Here is a 19,695-nt window from a genome sequence, read left to right as displayed (position 1 = left end):
TAAAATGATGAGCTGTGTTTGTAAAATTCTATTAATATATATTAAAAATATTATGTACTAAATTTTAATTATCATAACAAAATAATTTGATTGCTCATTGCCGATCATGTATTTAGTAATTTGAAGGACCTATTTTATAACCCACCAATAAAACAAATTGTCAGACACTACAAAAAAAGAGTTATCGTTTCTCTGCTAACATTCAGTGGGTAATTCGTCCCGTATATGCTATCAGTTGGGAATATAATAATTCTGAAATAAGCTTCTTACTAGGGACACTACAAAAGGAGGGCGCGATCTAGTGGTGAGCACTGAACTACTCTCCTAACTGCTGCCTAGCACCATAACTTTTTAAATCAATAATTATTAGGTTTAAATATATATTTATTTACATATATTTATTTAATTAGTTAAGTTATTAATATATATTTTTTTAATTTTCATAAACAAAACAAATTATAGTTTCATTATCAACAAGAATCTATATTGAAAATTATTAATTTTAATTAATTATTCGTTATCAAAAGCAGCTAACGAATATCAGCCAGCACTAGCTTCGATTGAGACCTACCACGTAATAAATACAATATACACTCACCTACGAAAGTTAATTAGGGAAGTGCGCCCGAAGTAATTAATGATGATTTCATCATGTGCATCATTCAGTTCTAGTGATTACTGTAAAGTAAATTCAAAAAATTTTAAATCGATAGATGGCGTTATGTCAACAATTCTTACTGCTTGATAAAAAAGAAGTCTATTAAATTTTTTGTTAGCTAAGAGATGTCATCCTTGTCGCGATTGGGAGTACGCGCACAAGATGTAAAAGTTTGAAGCGAATAAGCTATTGAGTTTTTAACCCATGATTATTTTATTAATAAAAAAAAGTTGCACAAATGATTCCCGCACACCATCAACGTGCTATTATTCCGTTAAAAAAAAAAAAATTGCAGATGTTATCCGAATTTTTCCGTATTTCTGGTAGCCATTTTGCTGTAAATTTGAATTTTTGTATACCCCGCTGCGCAAAACAACGTTGAATTATTCTGAATTGCCTCCACTATCGAACATTTATGAACTGCGCGTGCGCACAGAAAAGTGGGAGAACCTTTAGTACATAAAACATCTAGAGTGGGAGTAAAAACCGACGACACCCGAAGTGCATTCTCTCGGTGGGATGACAATAGCCGAAAATACCCGAAGTATTCATATCCGCATGGCTTGAAGTTTGAAGATAATATATGCCGGTATTTGTTGCGCATAAAAAATAATATCAAGTTTTTATAAATACCAAGTCCAGCAAATCCATTAATTTCTTGATTGTCTATAAAGTTTTTTATGATCTTTTCAATTATAATAAAAAAATAAATAATTATTAGTATAAATAATAACTAATTATTGTATGACATCATAATAATTATTTTATTATTTATTCTTAAGGCGCAAACAATGGCAGAGAGAAACGCAACTGGTACAAATTTTATTATTTATTTACGATATATAACTTATTACTTTTTAATTGAATACACTATTAACTTATGACAATCGCACGTTAGTAATGAAATTTATTTTATACTTAACCTTTAATTTGAATTTTGAATATATGAAACACGTCTTGATTTTTTAAAATTCAAATTTCTTCAAAAAATTTTTGTTGAATTTATTGCTAAATTTAATTAATTAATTATTGAATCACATGACATTAATAAATAATTTTCTCAACTACCCTGATTAAACAATTGAATTCGATCGAGTTAAACAGAATTGAATTTTTAATTCTATATAATTCAGATAAATCCTGTTAATTCGGTACCTAACTTTAAAATGAATTCTGTCTAATTCAGCAGGAAAACCAGAATATATTCAAATTTAAACGAATTTAAATAATTCTATTCGGTTTAATTCGAAAATAATCCTCGAATTTCTGATACTCCAAATTAAACCGAATTGAAATCAATTCAAAATTTTTAAATCGGTTTTATTCTATTTAATTCGAAAATTATCCTTGAATTCTTTTAAATTCTGTCTTACCGAATTTAACAGAATTGAGCAGAGTTAAAATTTTCAATTTAGTTGAATTCAGTTGTTTAATCAGGGTATGCCAGTTAGCGATTAAATTGTCAATAAGTAATTATGATCCTTAAGTTAGTAGACTATTAACAACTTTTGAATTTTTTTTTTTTCAAAAACGTAATTTAAAAAAAAAAAATCACATGTAGAAAATTTGAAAAACTATCAGTACAATTTTTTGAAATATTTTTTTTTTAATTTATTGTTTTTAAAGAAATCCAAAAATTATTAGACGTCGGCTAACTTCAGTATCATGATTAATTGATTTATTAATTGTATAGTTTTATTTTAATAACCAATTACTTATCGTTATATATGTTTATCAATAGGAATACAAAATGAAGATTGGAGTAAACTAATTTGGCGTATTAAAGGACTTCAGCTCATGAAAGCTCAAAAACTGCCAGAAACTGACGAAGGCAGAGTAAAACTAGCAATTGATTTTCTGCAGATAAATCAAGACATACTAGTAATCAAGCCTGAATCCAAAAGTTCAGCCAAAGCATTCGAGATGATAAATGACGCAACCAAACAAATATCAAAGTTACCCTATAAATCATTACTTACACTGTACACTAAAGGGTTAGCTTACTCTCCTGAAAATTCCGAAGCAATGGCTAAAGCTTATGCCAATCGATCAGCAATACTCTGTAACGAACGATTGTATGAGGCGGCACTGGATGACGTTGGCTCAGCACTTGAGATCGGTTATCCAGACAATTTAAAAGCTAAACTTTATGTACGCCGAGCAAAAGCTGTGATAGCACGTTTTCCAGATACACTTCATGGTGTTGATAATTGTTTGAAAGAAGCTCAACTTTGGTCTGAAAAAATGGACCCAGAGAACAAGAAAAAAACTCAAGCTGCTATTCAAAAACTTAAAGTAAATAAATCAGTACCAGCACCACGTGAAATTTGGTTTCCTTCTGAGTATCTACCTAGTACACCACAAGGCAATTCTAAGATACTCCATGCAAGCAGTGCTATTGCATTGGAATATTCTAAAAAATTTGGCAGACACGTTGTAGCAACACGCGATATACAAGCTGGTGATACTCTATCTGTCCATCGTTCATACGCATCAGCACTCTACCCAGAAAATATTTACAGCCATTGCTGGCATTGCTCTAATAAAATGTGGAATCCTATACCATGTATGTCGTGCGTTGATGTTGTTTTTTGCGACGAGCTGTGCCGTACAACTGCGTGGAATAAGTATCACGATATTGAATGCAAACTTGTTGGAGTAATGCGCCGTGCTCATATGTGTCTTGGGGAGACTATTGCTTTGAAAATATTGCTGAAGGCTCTGAAAGAAACTGGTAGTATTGATGGACTCAGAAATAAAATAAAAGATATTAAATCTATTTCTGGTAGTTATTTTAAATAATTTATATTTATTAGCTAGGCCAAAAAAATCGACTATTTTTTTTCTTTCAATACTGTGCAAATATTATTCCTGATGACCAAAAAAATTATTGTGCAAGTTTGAGCCCTTAAAATCTATATTAAGAGGTGTATCGTTACGACTATTTGTTTTTTGACAGAAATTTCATTTTTTACCCAAAACTCGTAAATCATTTATCTGAAAAATTTGAGCAATGTATATTCTTGAAGGAAATTGAATTCCCTACAAAAAATCTCTCTTAGTAAATTTACGTAAAACGAGCCGTTTCCTTGTAACCGTGCTTTAAACATTGATTTGTTTTTCAAATTCTTTGTTCCTATTTTGGATTTTTGTAATTGCTAGAAATATTAAAATTTTTTTTAGACAAGATACATATTTTTAAAGGAAATTTAATGCTCTACAAAAAAGGTCTCCTAATATTTTTCGCTAAATTCACTCCTTCGAAAGTTATTCAAGGTTGAAGTTGAGTCAAAACGACTTAAATAACCTGAATAACTTGCGGAGGAGTGAATTTAGCAAAAAATGTTAAGAGACCTTTTTTATAGTGCATTAAATTTCCTTTAAAAATATATATCTTTACTAGAAAAAATTTCAATATTTCTAGTATGACTGCTTCAGACGAACGAAGTTTCTTCTAAATTTTAATGTGCTGATAAATATCATCAGTTACTTTCCAGGTAATTTTAAGGTAATCAGAACCTTTACATCAACCTCTCACACCATTCCTCGTCAATATCACGGAAAAGTGGATGGTTGTGTTCGCGACCCGTGTAACTTTTTTTTTTTCGGCTTTTAATCATCATCAGCGTCATTATCAGCCAGCTCAGCGACCTCTTCTTTGCTACAAATTCCGACTAAATCGTTGTAGTCTATACTGACATTTTTTTTACCATCTTCATTCTTCTCAGTCTCATCTTTCCGGTCACTTGCACGCTTATTATTATCATTAGACTTCGGCAAGCTCTCGATTTCATCTACAATAGCACAGTCATCAATAATAACACAGTCGTTTGACGGGGATGCTATTAACTCCCATGGATGATCGTTGCTGGTAGAAAAATTTTCAGCTGAGCCTACACTCTCTGTACCATATTCATAACAAGTGTCATGATCTGAGTTTTTGTTTTTGAGAGTGATTGCGGAGTAACGCGGATTTTATTTTACGGCTAATTTACTCCGGTCTGGAGTATTAATACTTAAATAGAATTTTTTCATATAATAATTAATTTATAGCAAACCGGTAAACAGTGTGTGTGTTCGGATATCCAAATGTATGCGTTAGTACCAATGTGTGCGAGCGGAAGTAATAATTTCAGAAATTTTTTTTTCTATTACATTAAATGTATTTGATGTTTTTTTATTATAACAAAAATTATTTTAGGATACATTAATGTTTAACATTAATGTCTTAATGTACTTTAGTACATACTATATTACAATCAAAAATGATACTTGTCGAATAGCAGAGAAGTACTCATACCAGAATCGTTCTCAAGCTTAGAATATAATACTTCTGAAATAAATTTCTTACCAGAGACACTATACAAAAGGTGGGCGCGATCTAGTGGCGAGCACCAAACTACTCTCGCTGCTGTTGCCTTGTTCTGGTGACTATTATCTCTTAGTTCAAGCAACTTTTTTGTTTTGGTTGGAGCATAAAAAATTCTTGCGTTAAATAATAGTACTCATTGTAACAAATTTTATATTCTTCAAACAAAAAAGTGCAGATTGTTACAAAAACTCATATATTTTGCTTCAAAAAAATATCTAATATTAAGAAATAAAAACTTTTGTAACAAGTAAAAATTCTTCGCTTTAAGCATAAGAATATGTAAACTTGAGAAAAAATATTTGAATTAAAAATAAAAATTTCAAGATAATTATTTATTTAGGGCAAGAAAATTTTGATTTCCCGAATCGATTTTTAAAAAAATTTCAAAAATCAAAATTTTCTTGCTGTAAAAAATCATTTTGAATCAAAATATTTTTTTTCAAGTCAACATATTCTTACGCTTAAATCAATTTTTACTTGTTTAAAGAGTTTTATTTTATTAACATAGGAGATATTTTTTGTAGCAAGATATATATGTTTGTTTTTAGAACCAATAGCATTTTTTACTTTGAAGAAAATAAACTTTCTTAGAATAACTACTAATTTTTTAACGTGAGAATTTTTGTACGCTTCAACAAAAAAAAAAAGTTTAAGCTTAAAAAAAAAATTTATTGGGAGAAAAGATATATATTATCTTGATTGATTTTCACTTTAATAAATAATCCCGAATTAATTAGCAACAAAAAATTTTTACACGCCCTTTTGGTATAAAAAAATTTGTTTTTTCACTTTTTTAATCGACCTCCACATGTTTAACGATTCGGAACTGATAAGCAAAAAAAAATGTTTGATACGTTTCTTTGGCTTATGTTTTGCAATACGCACTTTTGGCATTAGGAATGCAATTTAGAGGCAGGGAAACTAAATATTAATGGTATTTATAACGATATTCTCTTTTGAATTTTTTTTAAAATTTGATTACTAGTCAGCAGAAATATTCTATAATTATTAAATTAACTAGAAATCGACTGTTTAGAGAACTAACATGAAATAGTACGGTTGATACTTTTGTCAGTAGTAAAAGGAACTAAATAAATGATATTGTATGAGACGACAACTAAATTTTTAGTTGTGTCAACTATTAAAATTATTTCTACCAACTATCACACAGTCACTAAGCTAACGTAGTTACTGTATCTATTTTATGTTAATTGAGCCAACGGTAAAGATTATATTGTGTTCACTACTAAGCCTTGTTTTAAAATGATTAAAGTTTTGTAGTGGCCATAATAAGGCAAAAATAGTTTCTTAAATTTAGTTAATGTAACTATTTTTCCGTGCTGATTCACACTAGTACATAGTTCCAGTAACAATAAAAATTGGTTAGGGAGACTATATTTTTATATCTGTCGCTGCATAGTTCAGGTTACTAAGCACTTTTCTCTCAGTGTAGTTACAAAAATCCAAAATAGAAACAAAGAATTTAAAAAACAAATCAATATTTAAGGCACGGTTACAAGAAAACGACTCGTTTTACGTCAATTTACTAAGAGAGATTTTTTGTGGGGAATTCAATTTCCTTTAAGAATATACATTTCTCAAATTTTTCAGATAGATGATTTACGAGTTTTGGGTAAAAAATGAAATTTATTTCAAAAAACGAATAGTCGTAACGATACACCTCTTAATATCATTATTAAGGGCTCAAACTTGCACAATAATTTTTTTTGGTCATCAGGAATAACATTTTCACAGTATCGAAAAAAAAATAATCGATTTTTTTGGCCCAGTCTAATAATTATTTACTTTAACAATTTAAAATTATTAATCTGCATTGAAAATTTTAGATCCACTCACTCGCCTCTTTACTGATGGTAAATTTGATGACACAAAATACGCAAGTTTTTATTCATTGATGCGATTACCTATTGACGAAATAACTTCCGTCGAATACGCACTGAAAGCCGCTGGGTTGACGTATTTCATAGCAGCACTTACTGATATATTTGGTCGTAAAATAAATAATTACACAGATTTATTCAAAAATGAGGATGCTTTGTTCATTGCTCAATTAATTTATCATCATCAGGTTCTTGGTCGTACCAACACAGCTCAGGTATCTTTTATTTATACTTACTAATAACAAAATATTTTAATATCTAATCGTTTTTAAATTAACTAATTGAATAAAATTATTTTGGCTAGATTGAAATAGAAAATGAAGTAGGAGAAGACATCAGAGTAGAAGGAGTTGTGGTTCCATTTATCCAACTTTGTAATCACAGTTGCGATCGCAATGCTTATCACTTTGTTGCCGATGGACAAAGTGCATTGATTGCTGTACAGCCAATAAAACAAGGCGAACAAATTTACTGTTCCTTGGGGCCAGAGTATATTCATGTAGAGACTAAGAAAAGAAGAGCAATACTTCATACTATTTATGACTTTCACTGCGATTGTTATGCTTGTAAACATAATTGGCATCCTAATTCTCGTCACCCGTCTTGCCTGGTAATTTTATTTTAAATAATTTTGTTTAATTAATTAATTAATAATTTTATTAACTATATTTTTCCTTTCTGTTTAGGAACAAAACTTGTCTGAGAAGGCTAAAGAAACAATTTTAAAAGCAAAACGAATGATTGAACAACAGATTTATCCGCCAGTAACAAGGCATATGACGGTTGAACAAAAATCAGTACTTAATCTTCCTAAAAGAATTGCTTGCCTTATTAAATTCCTTAATATACTCGATAAACATTGCAAGTATCCAAATCTTGAACTTCTTACGATCAAATATATATTAATTGATCATTACCATGTAGTCGAAGGTTACTAATCTGCATCATTTTATTATTTTTCATTATCGTTACCATTATTCTATTAATTCATTCTTTGATTTAAAAAGTATTATCGTTTGTTATGACGCTCAGTATTTAACTCTTAAATGAGATATTTATTTTTTACACTTAAGTGACTGATGACAAGTACCTCAGTAGACTAATTTTTTACAGAGTAAATAATTAAATAAGTATTTTTTTATTAAACCATTGTTAACTATTTAAATACTCAAAGACTTACGTATTGCTCAAATTATTATAATAAATAGTTTTATACTAATGGTTAAATAAAGGCATTTATATTATAAAAATAAATTTATGAGATATTTACTTACAACAAGTGTAAAGTATATTAGTAAGAAATTTTTTTTAACTGTCTTTGTTATAGATTAGCAAACTCAGACAGTATTCAAGTCGGAATGACTACTTTACGACGTCTTCTTGAAGGCGTCCTCAGGAAGTCTTTTGATGACTTCTTAAAGGTATCATTTTTAAGGACTCTTAATTAAGAAATCTTGAAGATTCCTTAAATAAGATGTCAATTTTGTGAGGTCTAAATGTATTCTTATTTTTAAACTTCTTTATGAAGTCAAAATTAGGAGCTCCTTAAGACGTCATGGTAAATTCATACTGAAGTCTTATTTGCGAAGTCAAAAAAAAGATTTCTTTGAAAACTCTTTTTAAAGACGTCTTATTGAGTTCGCTAGGTGGCTCATTCGACATCTTGAAAACTTCTTAAAGACTTCTTTAAGATGTTGATGAGACGTCCAAATCATAAATAGGAACTCATTCAGAACTCATCAAGACGTCATTTTGCTATCTGGAAAGTTGGCAGTGGAAAAAATCCACAGGAAATTTTATAAATTTATAACGTACTATATGTATACACAGGGTTGTCATTTGAGTACCAAGATGTTTACAATCACTTCAAAATTGATAGTCTACTCTGTCGGCGTCAAGCCGATATCTGACAATTTTTAAAACTTTCCTGGTGGAAATTTTTCGGATTTCTGTCTTAAAAAGTCTTTGGAACTCTGAAAAAGTCTTTAGAACTCTAGAACTGAGTTTTTAAGACAGAAGTCCGAAAAATTTCCACCTGGGTTTTAAACAGTAAATTAAAATGTTTATAAACTAAAAATAAAAAAATGCATGTTAAGAAAATTCAAAATTCAGTACATACATTTTTTTAAATTTTATTATTTTAATTATTTCATTTTTTATCTGTAATAAAAAAATTGTTGTATGCTGCTACATTTACACTCATATACTTACTAACGATTCAATATCTATACTGCAGTGTTTAGAAAAAGAGCAGTAAGTTTACTTATTACCATTCTGTCTTACCAATTCTAGATTCGCCTAATAGTAATAAAAATTCAGTATTTTAAATGAGTGTAATGTAGCAGACAGACAAATGTAAAATTATTAATAAATAGAGTAAATAATTTAAAAAATAATATTGATAAAAAGTGCACTTATTAATTTTTTAAATACGCATTTTTAAAAATTTTATTTTTTAAATTATTTACTCTATTTATAATTTTATATTTGTCTGATGTCTGCTACATTCACTCATTATTTTAATTTATAATAACATAACGAATTCATAAATTAATAATTATTAGTTGTTTAATTAAAGAAAGTAATGAAATTACTTGTTTATTTTTGACTCATGATTTAATAAATAAATTTGGCAACAGCGTGTCCTAACTTCTTACACATTGATATTCAAATTAAAGCGGGAAAAATTTATTTCTAATCTCGTCTCTCTTATTAATGTATTTCTATCTTTGTTTTTTCTCTCAGCTGCTTCCGCGACGTTGCCAAACCTCAATAATATGTATCTCTGTCGATGAACGAGATTAAATAATAAAGTTTAACTTTAATTATTTAAATAACTACAACGGTAACACTATATTGTTAAAATCTTATCATATTCTAAAAATATTCAAGTTTATGGCATGTGGTTTTTTATTTCTTAAACTCGGAAGGTTAATAATGAAAAAAATCGAATAAGTCATGACGGGAGCTTGTCCGCCATAGGAGTCTGTGTATAAGAACTTTAAAAACGTCATTTTTAAATCTTTTTTTCTAAAAAACTAGACAGTGGATCATATTCAAATTTTGAGAATACATAGATAAAGTACTTCTTTATATGTATACTAAGTTTTAAATCTTAAAGTTGGAAAATCCTTTTTACATTAGATTCGGTCAAGCCTCCTTAATATTAACATTAGTTAAATAGAAAAGCAGTGTGGTTGCCGCCCTTTTCCCAAGCTCTGCAGTACAGTTGGATTAGCAAGACTTTGCATCTCGGATATTTTCGGTCTTTTACCCCCACCATCAATGCGCATGTCAGTTATTAAATTAAAATGGCAGGGGTTAAAAACCGAAAATATCCGAAACGCAAAGTCGCGCTAATTTAACTATATGTCGCTAGTCTTTATCATTTCAAAACAATGCTAGTGTGTTTACTATGTTTACATTTACTAAAAATGTCACGATAAAAGAATTCCAAGTATTATTATCAACCACATTTTATTATAATGTGGTTGAAACGTGGCACTTTAATCTACAGTAATTAGAGTAATAGTTTTTCTTCATTAAACTCAAATATAAAAAATCGTGAGTATTTTATTGAGTAAATATAAGAATGATAGTAAAGGTAGCAAACATCTGACAATTTTTTTAATTTTTAAATAATAAATAAAAATGTTTATAAAATAAAAATTAAAAAATTCATGTTTTGACAATTCAAATTTCGGTATATGAATTTTTTTTAATTTTATTATTTTAATTATTTAATTTTTTTTATATGTATTTAAAAAATTGTCTTATGTCTACTATATTTATACTCATAACATAAAAATATGATCCTGAAGTTAGAAGACAATAAACAATTTTGGGATTTTTCTTATGAGACTGGTTAGCTAAGGTCTAATAATTTTTGGATTTTTTTTAAACGATAAATTATAAAAAAAAAAAGTTTGAAAAAATTGGACTTATAGTTTTTTAAACTTTCTACATGTGCATATATTTAGTTTTCTTTTTTTTAAAATTAAATTGTTGAAAAAATATAATGCAAAAATTGCTATGACAATAAAGTTAGCAGACATTTAAAAATCTTTGGAATTTTTTCAACAAGAAAATAAATATTAAAAAAGTATTTTGAAAAATTGCACGTATATGAAATTCTCGACACGTGCATTTTTTTTAAAATATTTTTTTTTTCATTATTTATCTGTTAAAAATTTTTTTTTTAATTTCAAATGTCTGCTAGCTTTACTATCATAAACTTGCTGATTATTTGCTAACTTTAAAATCATATTTTTCTTTCAATAAATAAATTACAAAAAAAAATAAAAAAATTGCACATATAGAAAAAAAGCGACAGGTGCAATTTTTTTTAATATTTTTTTTTTTATAATTTATCATTTCTAAAAACAATTCGAAAATTATTAAACGTCTGCTGACTTGAGTATCATTATAAAAACACATCAATCTACAAATTCTCACTGTTTTTTTTTTTTTTTTTAGAAAACAAAAAGATGTGTCAATAAAAAATAAAATAAAACCGCACAAAATAAAAATGGAAACAGATATCAATAAAATATACCAAAGCCTAAGAAAAAGGTATTTAATAGTCTATCTATTGGCTAGTTTCGTCGACTGGATTCAAGGACCTTATCTATACAAACTCTATCTCCATTACGATTATACGACAACAGACATATCTATTTTTTACATAACCGGGTTTCTCAGCAGCGCAATATCCGGCGTACTAATTGGACACCTGGCAGATAAATTTGGCCGTAAAAAATTATGTATCTTCTATTTCATAAGCACAATAATCGTCTGTCTGTCAACAACCTCTCCAGATTTTACTGTCCTCCACATCGGGCGTATATTTGGTGGAATATCAACGTCAATATTATTCTCAACCTTCGAATCCTGGTATGTGAGCCGACATATGTCTGAAGATCTCCCTCAAGACTGGATGGGATCAACTTTTGCATCTTCAACTCTCTACAACGGATTACTGGCTATCACTGCAGGAATTTTATCATCAATATTAGCTGATACATTTAATTATGGACCAGTATCACCATTTTTGTTCGCCATTCCTGTCTGCATAATTACTGGGTTACTCTGCGCAACAATCTGGCGCGAAAACAATAAAAAAAAAGTTTACTCAAATTTATTACAAGGCCTGAGTGTAATTTTTCGTAATGACGGCTTGATATTTTATCTTGGACTGATTCAAACTCTCTTCGAGACAGTAATGTATATATTTGTTTTCCTCTGGACCCCGATTTTAGATCCAATAGAACCGAGTAATGGCCTAATATTTAGTTCATTTATGCTATGCATCGTTTTTGGAAGTGGATTGCATTCTTTATTAGCAAACTATTACCAAATAAGCCGATTGATGCTTTTATGCTCAAGTGTCTTACTTGCGCTATTCAGTATTGCTGTCAGCACAATAGGAATTCATCTTCAACTGCAATATGATTATGAAAAAATAGGTACATATATATGTCTGATATCATTCTTAACATTTGAATTGTCTGTTGGAATTTATTATCCAGCTGTCGGTTATTTACGAGGTATTATTGTACCGGAAATTCACAGGGCAAGCGTTGCTAATTGGTTCCGACTGCCGTCTAATTTGTTAATATGTGTTGTATTACTTTATATTAGAATTGGAGTACCTGATAATCGTTTAATATTTGCATTAAGTGCTATGTGCCTGAGTATTGCTTCACTTTATTGTGTTGAATTTGTTAAAGCTTATAAAAGAGAGTATTCTATTATCCATGAGGATAGGTGCAGCAGTCAAACGTGTTCAAAGGTGCTTTACGCTTAAGTATTATAATTATCTTGTAATTTATCGTTGAGTTATGCGTAATTGGTGGTCAGTAAGATTAAGTACCAAAGCGCTCGATTAAAAAGTATTTAAGTTTTAGAAGACTGTTGGAATTGTATTTAAAAAAAAAAAGTATTTAATTTTATTAAGAAAAATTAATGTAAAATAAAGTATAAATTAAAGTTATTGAGTGTTAATTCAATTTATTAAATATATAATTACGAGCAACCTGTAGTCACTACGTGACTACCCAATTATCACTACTAAGTTCCCAGATAGCAAAATGACGTCTTGATGAGTTCTGAATGAGTTCCTATTTATGATTTGGACATCTCATCAACATCTTAAAGAAGTCTTTAAGAAGTTCTCAAGATATCGAATGAGCCACTTAGCGAACTCAATAAGACGCCTTTAAAAAGAGTTCTATTTTCTGACTTCGCAAATAAGACTTTAGTATGAATTTACCATGACGTCTTTAAGAAGCTTCTAATTTTGACTTCATAAAGAAGTTAAAAAAAGAATACATTTAGACATCAAAAAACTGACGTCTTATTTATGGAGTCTTCAATTAAGAACTCTTAATTAAAAGTTCTTAAAAATGACACCTTTAAGAAGTCATCATAAGACTTCTTGATGACTCCTTCAAAAAGACGTCGTAAAGCAGTCATTCCGACTTGAATGCTGTCTGGGTTCATAAAGTACGTAGAAAAAAAGGATTTTTCGCTGCGAAATATTTCAATTTGAACCAAGAAATTTTATACATCTAATTTAAATAAAAAAATTGTCTGGGAGCGAGAAAAGATTTTTTTGATCAAAAAGTGATTCCTTGCACTAAGTAATTCTTTTTAGTTCTAAACAAATGTTTGTTTTTAATTTACAATGTAAAAAATTTCTTGAGATGAGTAAAAATTTTCTTTAGGCGAGTAAAGATTTCTTGTGTCAATGAATCCTTCTTTTTTCTATGCAAACTTTTTTGGCTTTGAGAAGCTTCCTAAAACCAAATGGAAATATAAAATTTTGTCATTTTGGAATAAGTAACGCGATATAAATAATATAGTATATATTCAGTGACATTCAGTCATACTTAGTGAAAGAATAATTAAAACATTAATTTATTTAAAGAAAATAAATACGGTCATCTTCTCGCGTAATTTAAATGTAATTCGTATGATGTAGATAAATCTATTTATCTCAATATTTAGCAATTAAAAAAAGTTTAAATTATGAAAAAGCACAAATTCAAGTCAAGACCTATCTAATGATACCTATTTCAATGACATTAACTAATTCTATCATATAGATATGGTGGGAACAAAATTTTCCTTATTCTCTTAATAATATACCTGGACTTTACTTGCAAAATAATATTGGGTCTTATAAAATATATATGCATTTACGTCAGGTAAATTGAGCTGAGGATCAAACTCGACGAGATGGAAGAGACAAAAATAAGATGCTGGATATGTGTATATTAGGGGTGTACGAATCGGGTTTAAATCGAATGTAACTATTCAATTTGAAATTCTGAATTATTCGTTAATTTTTGAATTATCCGAAAATTTTTCAATTATTAGTAACTCTTCAAAACACTAGATTTAAATCAAGAAAATTCTGATCAGCTTTAAAATTTTCAATTTTTATTTAAGGGCATTCTCGGACAGTACCTCCTACTTTTTGAAAAGATGCAATAACTTTCAACTGTCATCATCGTATTCAAATTTTATTAATTAATTTGAAAAAATTGAAAAATGAACAACGTAACAGTAATTTTACTGAAATTTATTTTCCAAATTACGTTTAACCCTAAACGGCTACACCTCACCCAGGCCACATGGGGTAACTCCCTATTTTTGAAAGTTTTTCGACCAATTTATTTGAAAGGTATAAGACCTCTAATTCCACATTTTTTAAGCCTGAGGTGACTAGTCACCCCATGCGGCCGTTAAGGGTTAACTCCTCATTGACACCAACTGTAAATAATTTTCTTTTAAATCAATGTCTCGGCGAAATTGTATCTACATTGTTTTTTTTTCAATTAACACTTAAACTTTTCTTTAATTAATCATCAAAACTTGAATACGGTCATTACAATTGAAAGTCATTGAATATTTTAAAAAACTGAGAGCACTGTCTGAAAATGGCCTTAATAGAGAGCTTTTCAGAAGTAACCAAAAATAATTTTTTCAAAAACTCGTGTCTGAGTTCTGTTAACCTCAGACAAAAATTTGAATTATTCAAAAAATTATTACAATTTTAAGTCATTTAAAATAAAATTTTTTAATTATTCGTAAATTTTCAAATAATTCATAAGTTCGAATTATTCGCACACCCTCAGTGTATATATATTTTAATTATTTTAATAAATATATTACAAAATAATTGATACATTTAATATTTATCATTTAGAAAATTCATTGTGATAAAATACTTTTATTTAAATGACTAAAAAATCTATAATAAAATTACTAACAAAATGTCTGCATAACTACTTCTTTAATCTTATAGGAGCTGCTCTTTTCTATGAGCTTTATCTAAATCAATTTGTTTGAATCTAGCGTACATTGCAGATGCACCTAAGACGATTAAATTACTGAGCCACCAAAGCCACTGTCTGGATTCATTGTACCAGTATGATGCTAGTACAGTTTGAGCACAAGCTTTTGCTGTGCCACTGATATTGTGCGTCAATGGAGATGTTACTTGGATTTGCAGGGTTGTAACGTAGCCGATAGCAAATCCACAGATACCACCAATCAACAACTCGAGCCAGAATATAAGTTCTCCGAACTTGTCAAAATTTAACAGAGTTGTGAACTCGTCGTTGTAAGCCATTAGAGGAATGAAAAGAAAAATACTGTAGGCGTTGTTGTAATAAGAGAGCAACCAGATTTCCTGATTAACGAGTGGTAAAACACGTTTTGTATAAATTGAATATAACGACAGACTCAGCGATCCTAGAACTCCGAAAAATGTTCCGATTATTGAAAGCGATCCTGCGAGGTTTTCTTGGTCGACTCCCAACCAAAAGCCTCCGACGATCACCCCACAGCAGACGATGCATCCGAATGAAGTTTTTTGACCTTTATGTTGATAAAATAAATTATTGGTCAGTTATTTTTAAATATTAATAATATTTATTGAATCGTTTATTTGAGAAACCTTATAAATCATGTTTTTTCGAAATTGAGTTTTTTGCATTTTTGGGTTCTTCGGACGTCCCCCCATAGAAATTAATAGAAATATCCATCAAATCAGTATTTAAAAAACAATTAATGGGGTGACAGAAATTTAATTTTATTGAGAAACCCCATAAGTCAATGACTTATGGGGTTTTTCAAATAAACATATGCAGTTTTAGTTTTATAGAAATAATTTTTTCTTTTTTATTTAAAATTCGCGCTTTTTTTGGAAAAAAAAATAATAATATGACTAATTCAAATACTTAAATTAATTATTATTTTTTGTAATTTCTGAGTTTCAGAGTTTATATACATATTGTATACTTCATTTTATCAGTCTAATAAATTATTTGAGTCGAAAAAATAAAAAAAAACAATGACTTTATAACTTTTTCTTCCGTTTGGTTGAGAAACCCCATAAGTCAATCAACTTTAAATAATTTTTTTAAGTAGTTTCAATTAAAAAATTGAATTTTTCTTGTTTGAATATTTTTCAGAGACGCTAACATTATTCTCTTCAATTATTTATTTATTATTTCAATGACAAGTTTTTCCAGAAAAACGTTTTTTGTGTTTCCTGAAAAATTTTGTTTTCATGACTTATGGGGTTTCTCAAATAAACGATTCAATTGTATTTGAAAATTTAATCAAATACTTACCGAGAATGAAATATGTAAATATGACATTAAAAACAGTTGTCAGTGATCGCCCGATGTAATAAAATGCTACGCCAACATATTTTAAACACAAATTATTACTAGCGATCATTGAAGTAAACAAAATTGACAGTGGAAGAATCTGTAACATAAAAGTAAATTTGAATTTATAAATAAACAATACATATGGGCCTGGACGGCTAATAAATAAATAAATGAGAATCGTTTAAGGATGTAGCCTAGTTGGTCATTTTTCAAAAATTTTAGTTTTTTTGCGTATCGAATATATGAACCGCTACAGCTTGGACACATCAATAGAGAGCAGAACGGGAAAAAAGAAAACCAAGTTAGAAGCAACCGAAAGTTTTGAAAAAAAAAAAAAAAGGCACTTCGTACAGTGCAGGCATCGCAGATTAAATTTTGGTAAGACTTTTTTTTTTATTTAAAAAAAACTGTAAACACGTTTGTCTCAAAACTACGTTTTTACTGATGCCAATCTTAATTTCTCCGGAGCCAAATTGTATCACAAGTTTCTTTTTTTTTTCTAAAAAATCTCAACTGTATAGGAGGTTCGAAATAACTGATTAAATTTTTAGTTTCCCTAAAAAGATTCTTTTAATTATTGAAAGTAAATCAATATTCAATCTCGCAATGTTAAAAAATTTTGATATTAATAAATTCGGAAACCATGAAAAGGCACAAATTCAAATCAAGATCTTTCTGTTGGTATTAAATTCAGTCAGATATCGTTGTGACAAAATTCATTTTGATTTATTATTTACTATTTTCCTTAATGTAGATTAATAATGTACCTGGAGATCGGAACGTTTCTCATGGAACGAAAGTAAAAAAAAAAAATGAAAAGTAAAAAATCTACTGGATATAAATTTTTGAAATCTTTCGCATAAGTGCTAGTATGTCAGCTGAAAATCGCAACCATCTCCAATTACTCCTAGTCACCTTCAAGGAGTCAAGTTGCATACATTTTTTTTATTTTCGTCGCGCGAAAAACATTCCGATCTTCAGGTACATGATTAATTTAATTATAAATAAAAGATACCTTTTTAATGTTATTAATTGTATATGGATTGCCATCTGGAAATGATATTGCTGCAGGAAATACTTTAGCCAATTTACTAAGAATAAAACAGATCATAAAACTAGTAAGACACTGGAACCAAGTTATGAACAAAGGAGCATCTAGATTTACATCTTTGCTCGATAATAATGTTTTATTAACGAACACAGTTAGGATTGATACCACCCTGTAAAAAAAAGTAAATATTTTTTATTCACATTATTAACTAAATAATTTAGTGGGGATTTTAAAATATTTTATGTATTTTAAGAACAGAAAAGGATTTCTCAAAAATCGCCACCTTGAAGTTGCTGTTCATTTCATTAGTAAGACCAATATTAGAGTACGGTATACTAATATGATATCCTACCAGCAGTATCAAATAAATAGACTTAAGGCTACTCAGCGTAAATTTATAAAATTTACTGTATATCTACTCAAAAAGAATGGGGTTGAAACAAATGTGAGATCAACACACTTCACTTAATATATGTAGATTACAAACACGGCACTCATATTACCACCTTGATTAAACAACTGAATTCGTTCAAATTAAACATAATTAAATTCTTAATTCTGTTCAATTCATATGAATTCTGTCCAATTCGGCAGGAAAACCAGAATTGGTCCCAATTAAAACGAATTTATATAATTCTATTCGGTTTAATTCTGATAAATTCGAAAATAATTCTCCGACATCTGGTTCTGAATCGGAATTAAACTGAATTTGAAATTTTTAAATCGACTTTATTCTGTTTAATTCAAATTCAAATTATCAATTCAGTTGAATTCTGTTTTACAGATTAAAATTTTGAATTCAGTTGTTTAATCAGGGCAGCTTTGTTGCTTCTTTAAATTATAAATAATTATTTTGTTTCTCCGGACTTATTAAGACAAATAGAACTGAACGTCCTGAAATTTGGATTAAGAAATAGCTTTTAGTCTATATACCAACAACGAAGTTATTTATTTAAAATGGCCCATGGATAAAGCTTCTTAATGCAGTCAACAGCTACTCTGGTGAGATATAATTCTTTGGAGGAAGTTTGGAAAGATTTAAAAAGTCAACATATGACTTATTTAAATATTAATAAAAAGTAAAACTTTTTATTTTTTAAGCATCTATCTTGCGTATTAAATTATTTAATTAAAATTTTATATTAAGGTAAAGTCCCTATACCCGCCCACTTTTCATTGGAGTGAGATTAAATCACTTAATATAAATTAATAAATAAAATGAAAAACCATATTTTTTTTTTATAGTTTTAAGTATTAGAATAAAATTTAAGTTTGAAGAATAATGTTGGAAATTAATTATTATAAATTTTTTAAATAAGGTCCTTGAGTGTACCCATAGCCGCTCACTAAAAGTTGTCATGTACCATTACTCGATCAACACATGGCCCCATAGTCGCTCAAAGACAATATCAATTAAACTATCATAAGTTTATTGATTTGGACAAATAATTTATAAATTATACTACTTTATTCTTTCATAATATAAAATTTCATGAATTTTAAAAATGTATTTAATAAGATATAGTCATAACAATTCTTAAAAAATTTAATGTCAGCTAAATTTAATCTAACGAATGAATGTTAAAGTAAAAAATGTCCGGCTGAGCGCGATTTTGAACACAGTCATTTAATTTAAATTTATAATCTATTATAAAATAATTTGATACATCGTATTTTAATATATTTAGATTCACAAATAATTATTTATCAATAATAATATTTTTAGTTGTAATTTTTTTTTATAAAAATTGTAAACAAACGCCTTAAACAGTTAAAGTGAGCGACTAATGGTACTGAGCGGGTTTAGGGGCTTTTACCTTATACTGTAAATTTCAGAAATGCATTATAAATAAATAACTAAATAAATAAAAAATGCAATGAAGTTTACCAGTAAATGCTGACGACTGTGAAAATTTTTATGTACTTGGCCAATAATGTATCAGCTGGCACCATGATTGTTGATGTTGATTTAAAAATGAATTATCAACAAAATTTTATTGCTTTATTTAATAATGTAGTCTTTGATA

The 19,695-nt window shown here is 28.6% G+C and overlaps 3 protein-coding genes across 3 annotated transcripts; 2 read left to right on the top strand and 1 right to left on the bottom strand.

Annotated features, from left to right (window-relative positions):
* The first annotated feature begins 1,235 nt into the window (after positions 1-1,235).
* On the top strand, positions 1,236-8,015 carry LOC103569085 (SET and MYND domain-containing protein 4). Its single transcript, XM_008546183.2, has 5 exons — positions 1,236-1,471; positions 2,400-3,443; positions 6,878-7,146; positions 7,236-7,541; positions 7,618-8,015. The coding sequence occupies exons 1-5, from the start codon at positions 1,450-1,452 to the stop codon at positions 7,867-7,869; spliced, it is 1,893 nt and encodes a 630-aa protein (XP_008544405.1). The 5' UTR covers positions 1,236-1,449; the 3' UTR covers positions 7,870-8,015.
* A 2,278-nt stretch (positions 8,016-10,293) lies between these two features.
* On the top strand, positions 10,294-12,923 carry LOC103569086 (molybdate-anion transporter). Its single transcript, XM_008546184.2, has 2 exons — positions 10,294-10,495; positions 11,408-12,923. The coding sequence occupies exon 2, from the start codon at positions 11,460-11,462 to the stop codon at positions 12,735-12,737; it is 1,278 nt and encodes a 425-aa protein (XP_008544406.1). The 5' UTR covers positions 10,294-10,495; positions 11,408-11,459; the 3' UTR covers positions 12,738-12,923.
* A 1,267-nt stretch (positions 12,924-14,190) lies between these two features.
* Positions 14,191-19,641, bottom strand: LOC103569088 (GDP-fucose transporter 1). Its single transcript, XM_008546186.3, has 4 exons — positions 19,557-19,641; positions 17,633-17,837; positions 16,576-16,714; positions 14,191-15,817 (listed from the first exon to the last, which is right to left on the bottom strand). Exons 1-4 carry the CDS (start codon positions 19,619-19,621, stop codon positions 15,237-15,239), a joined length of 990 nt encoding a protein of 329 aa, XP_008544408.1. The 5' UTR covers positions 19,622-19,641; the 3' UTR covers positions 14,191-15,236.
* Between the last annotated feature and the right edge of the window lie 54 nt (positions 19,642-19,695).

This window comes from Microplitis demolitor, chromosome 5, assembly GCF_026212275.2.
Source record: "Microplitis demolitor isolate Queensland-Clemson2020A chromosome 5, iyMicDemo2.1a, whole genome shotgun sequence".
In the NCBI taxonomy this organism is placed as follows: domain Eukaryota; kingdom Metazoa; phylum Arthropoda; class Insecta; order Hymenoptera; family Braconidae; genus Microplitis; species Microplitis demolitor.
Note: the sequence above shows the minus strand (reverse complement) of the source record. Positions and strands in the feature narration are given on the sequence as shown.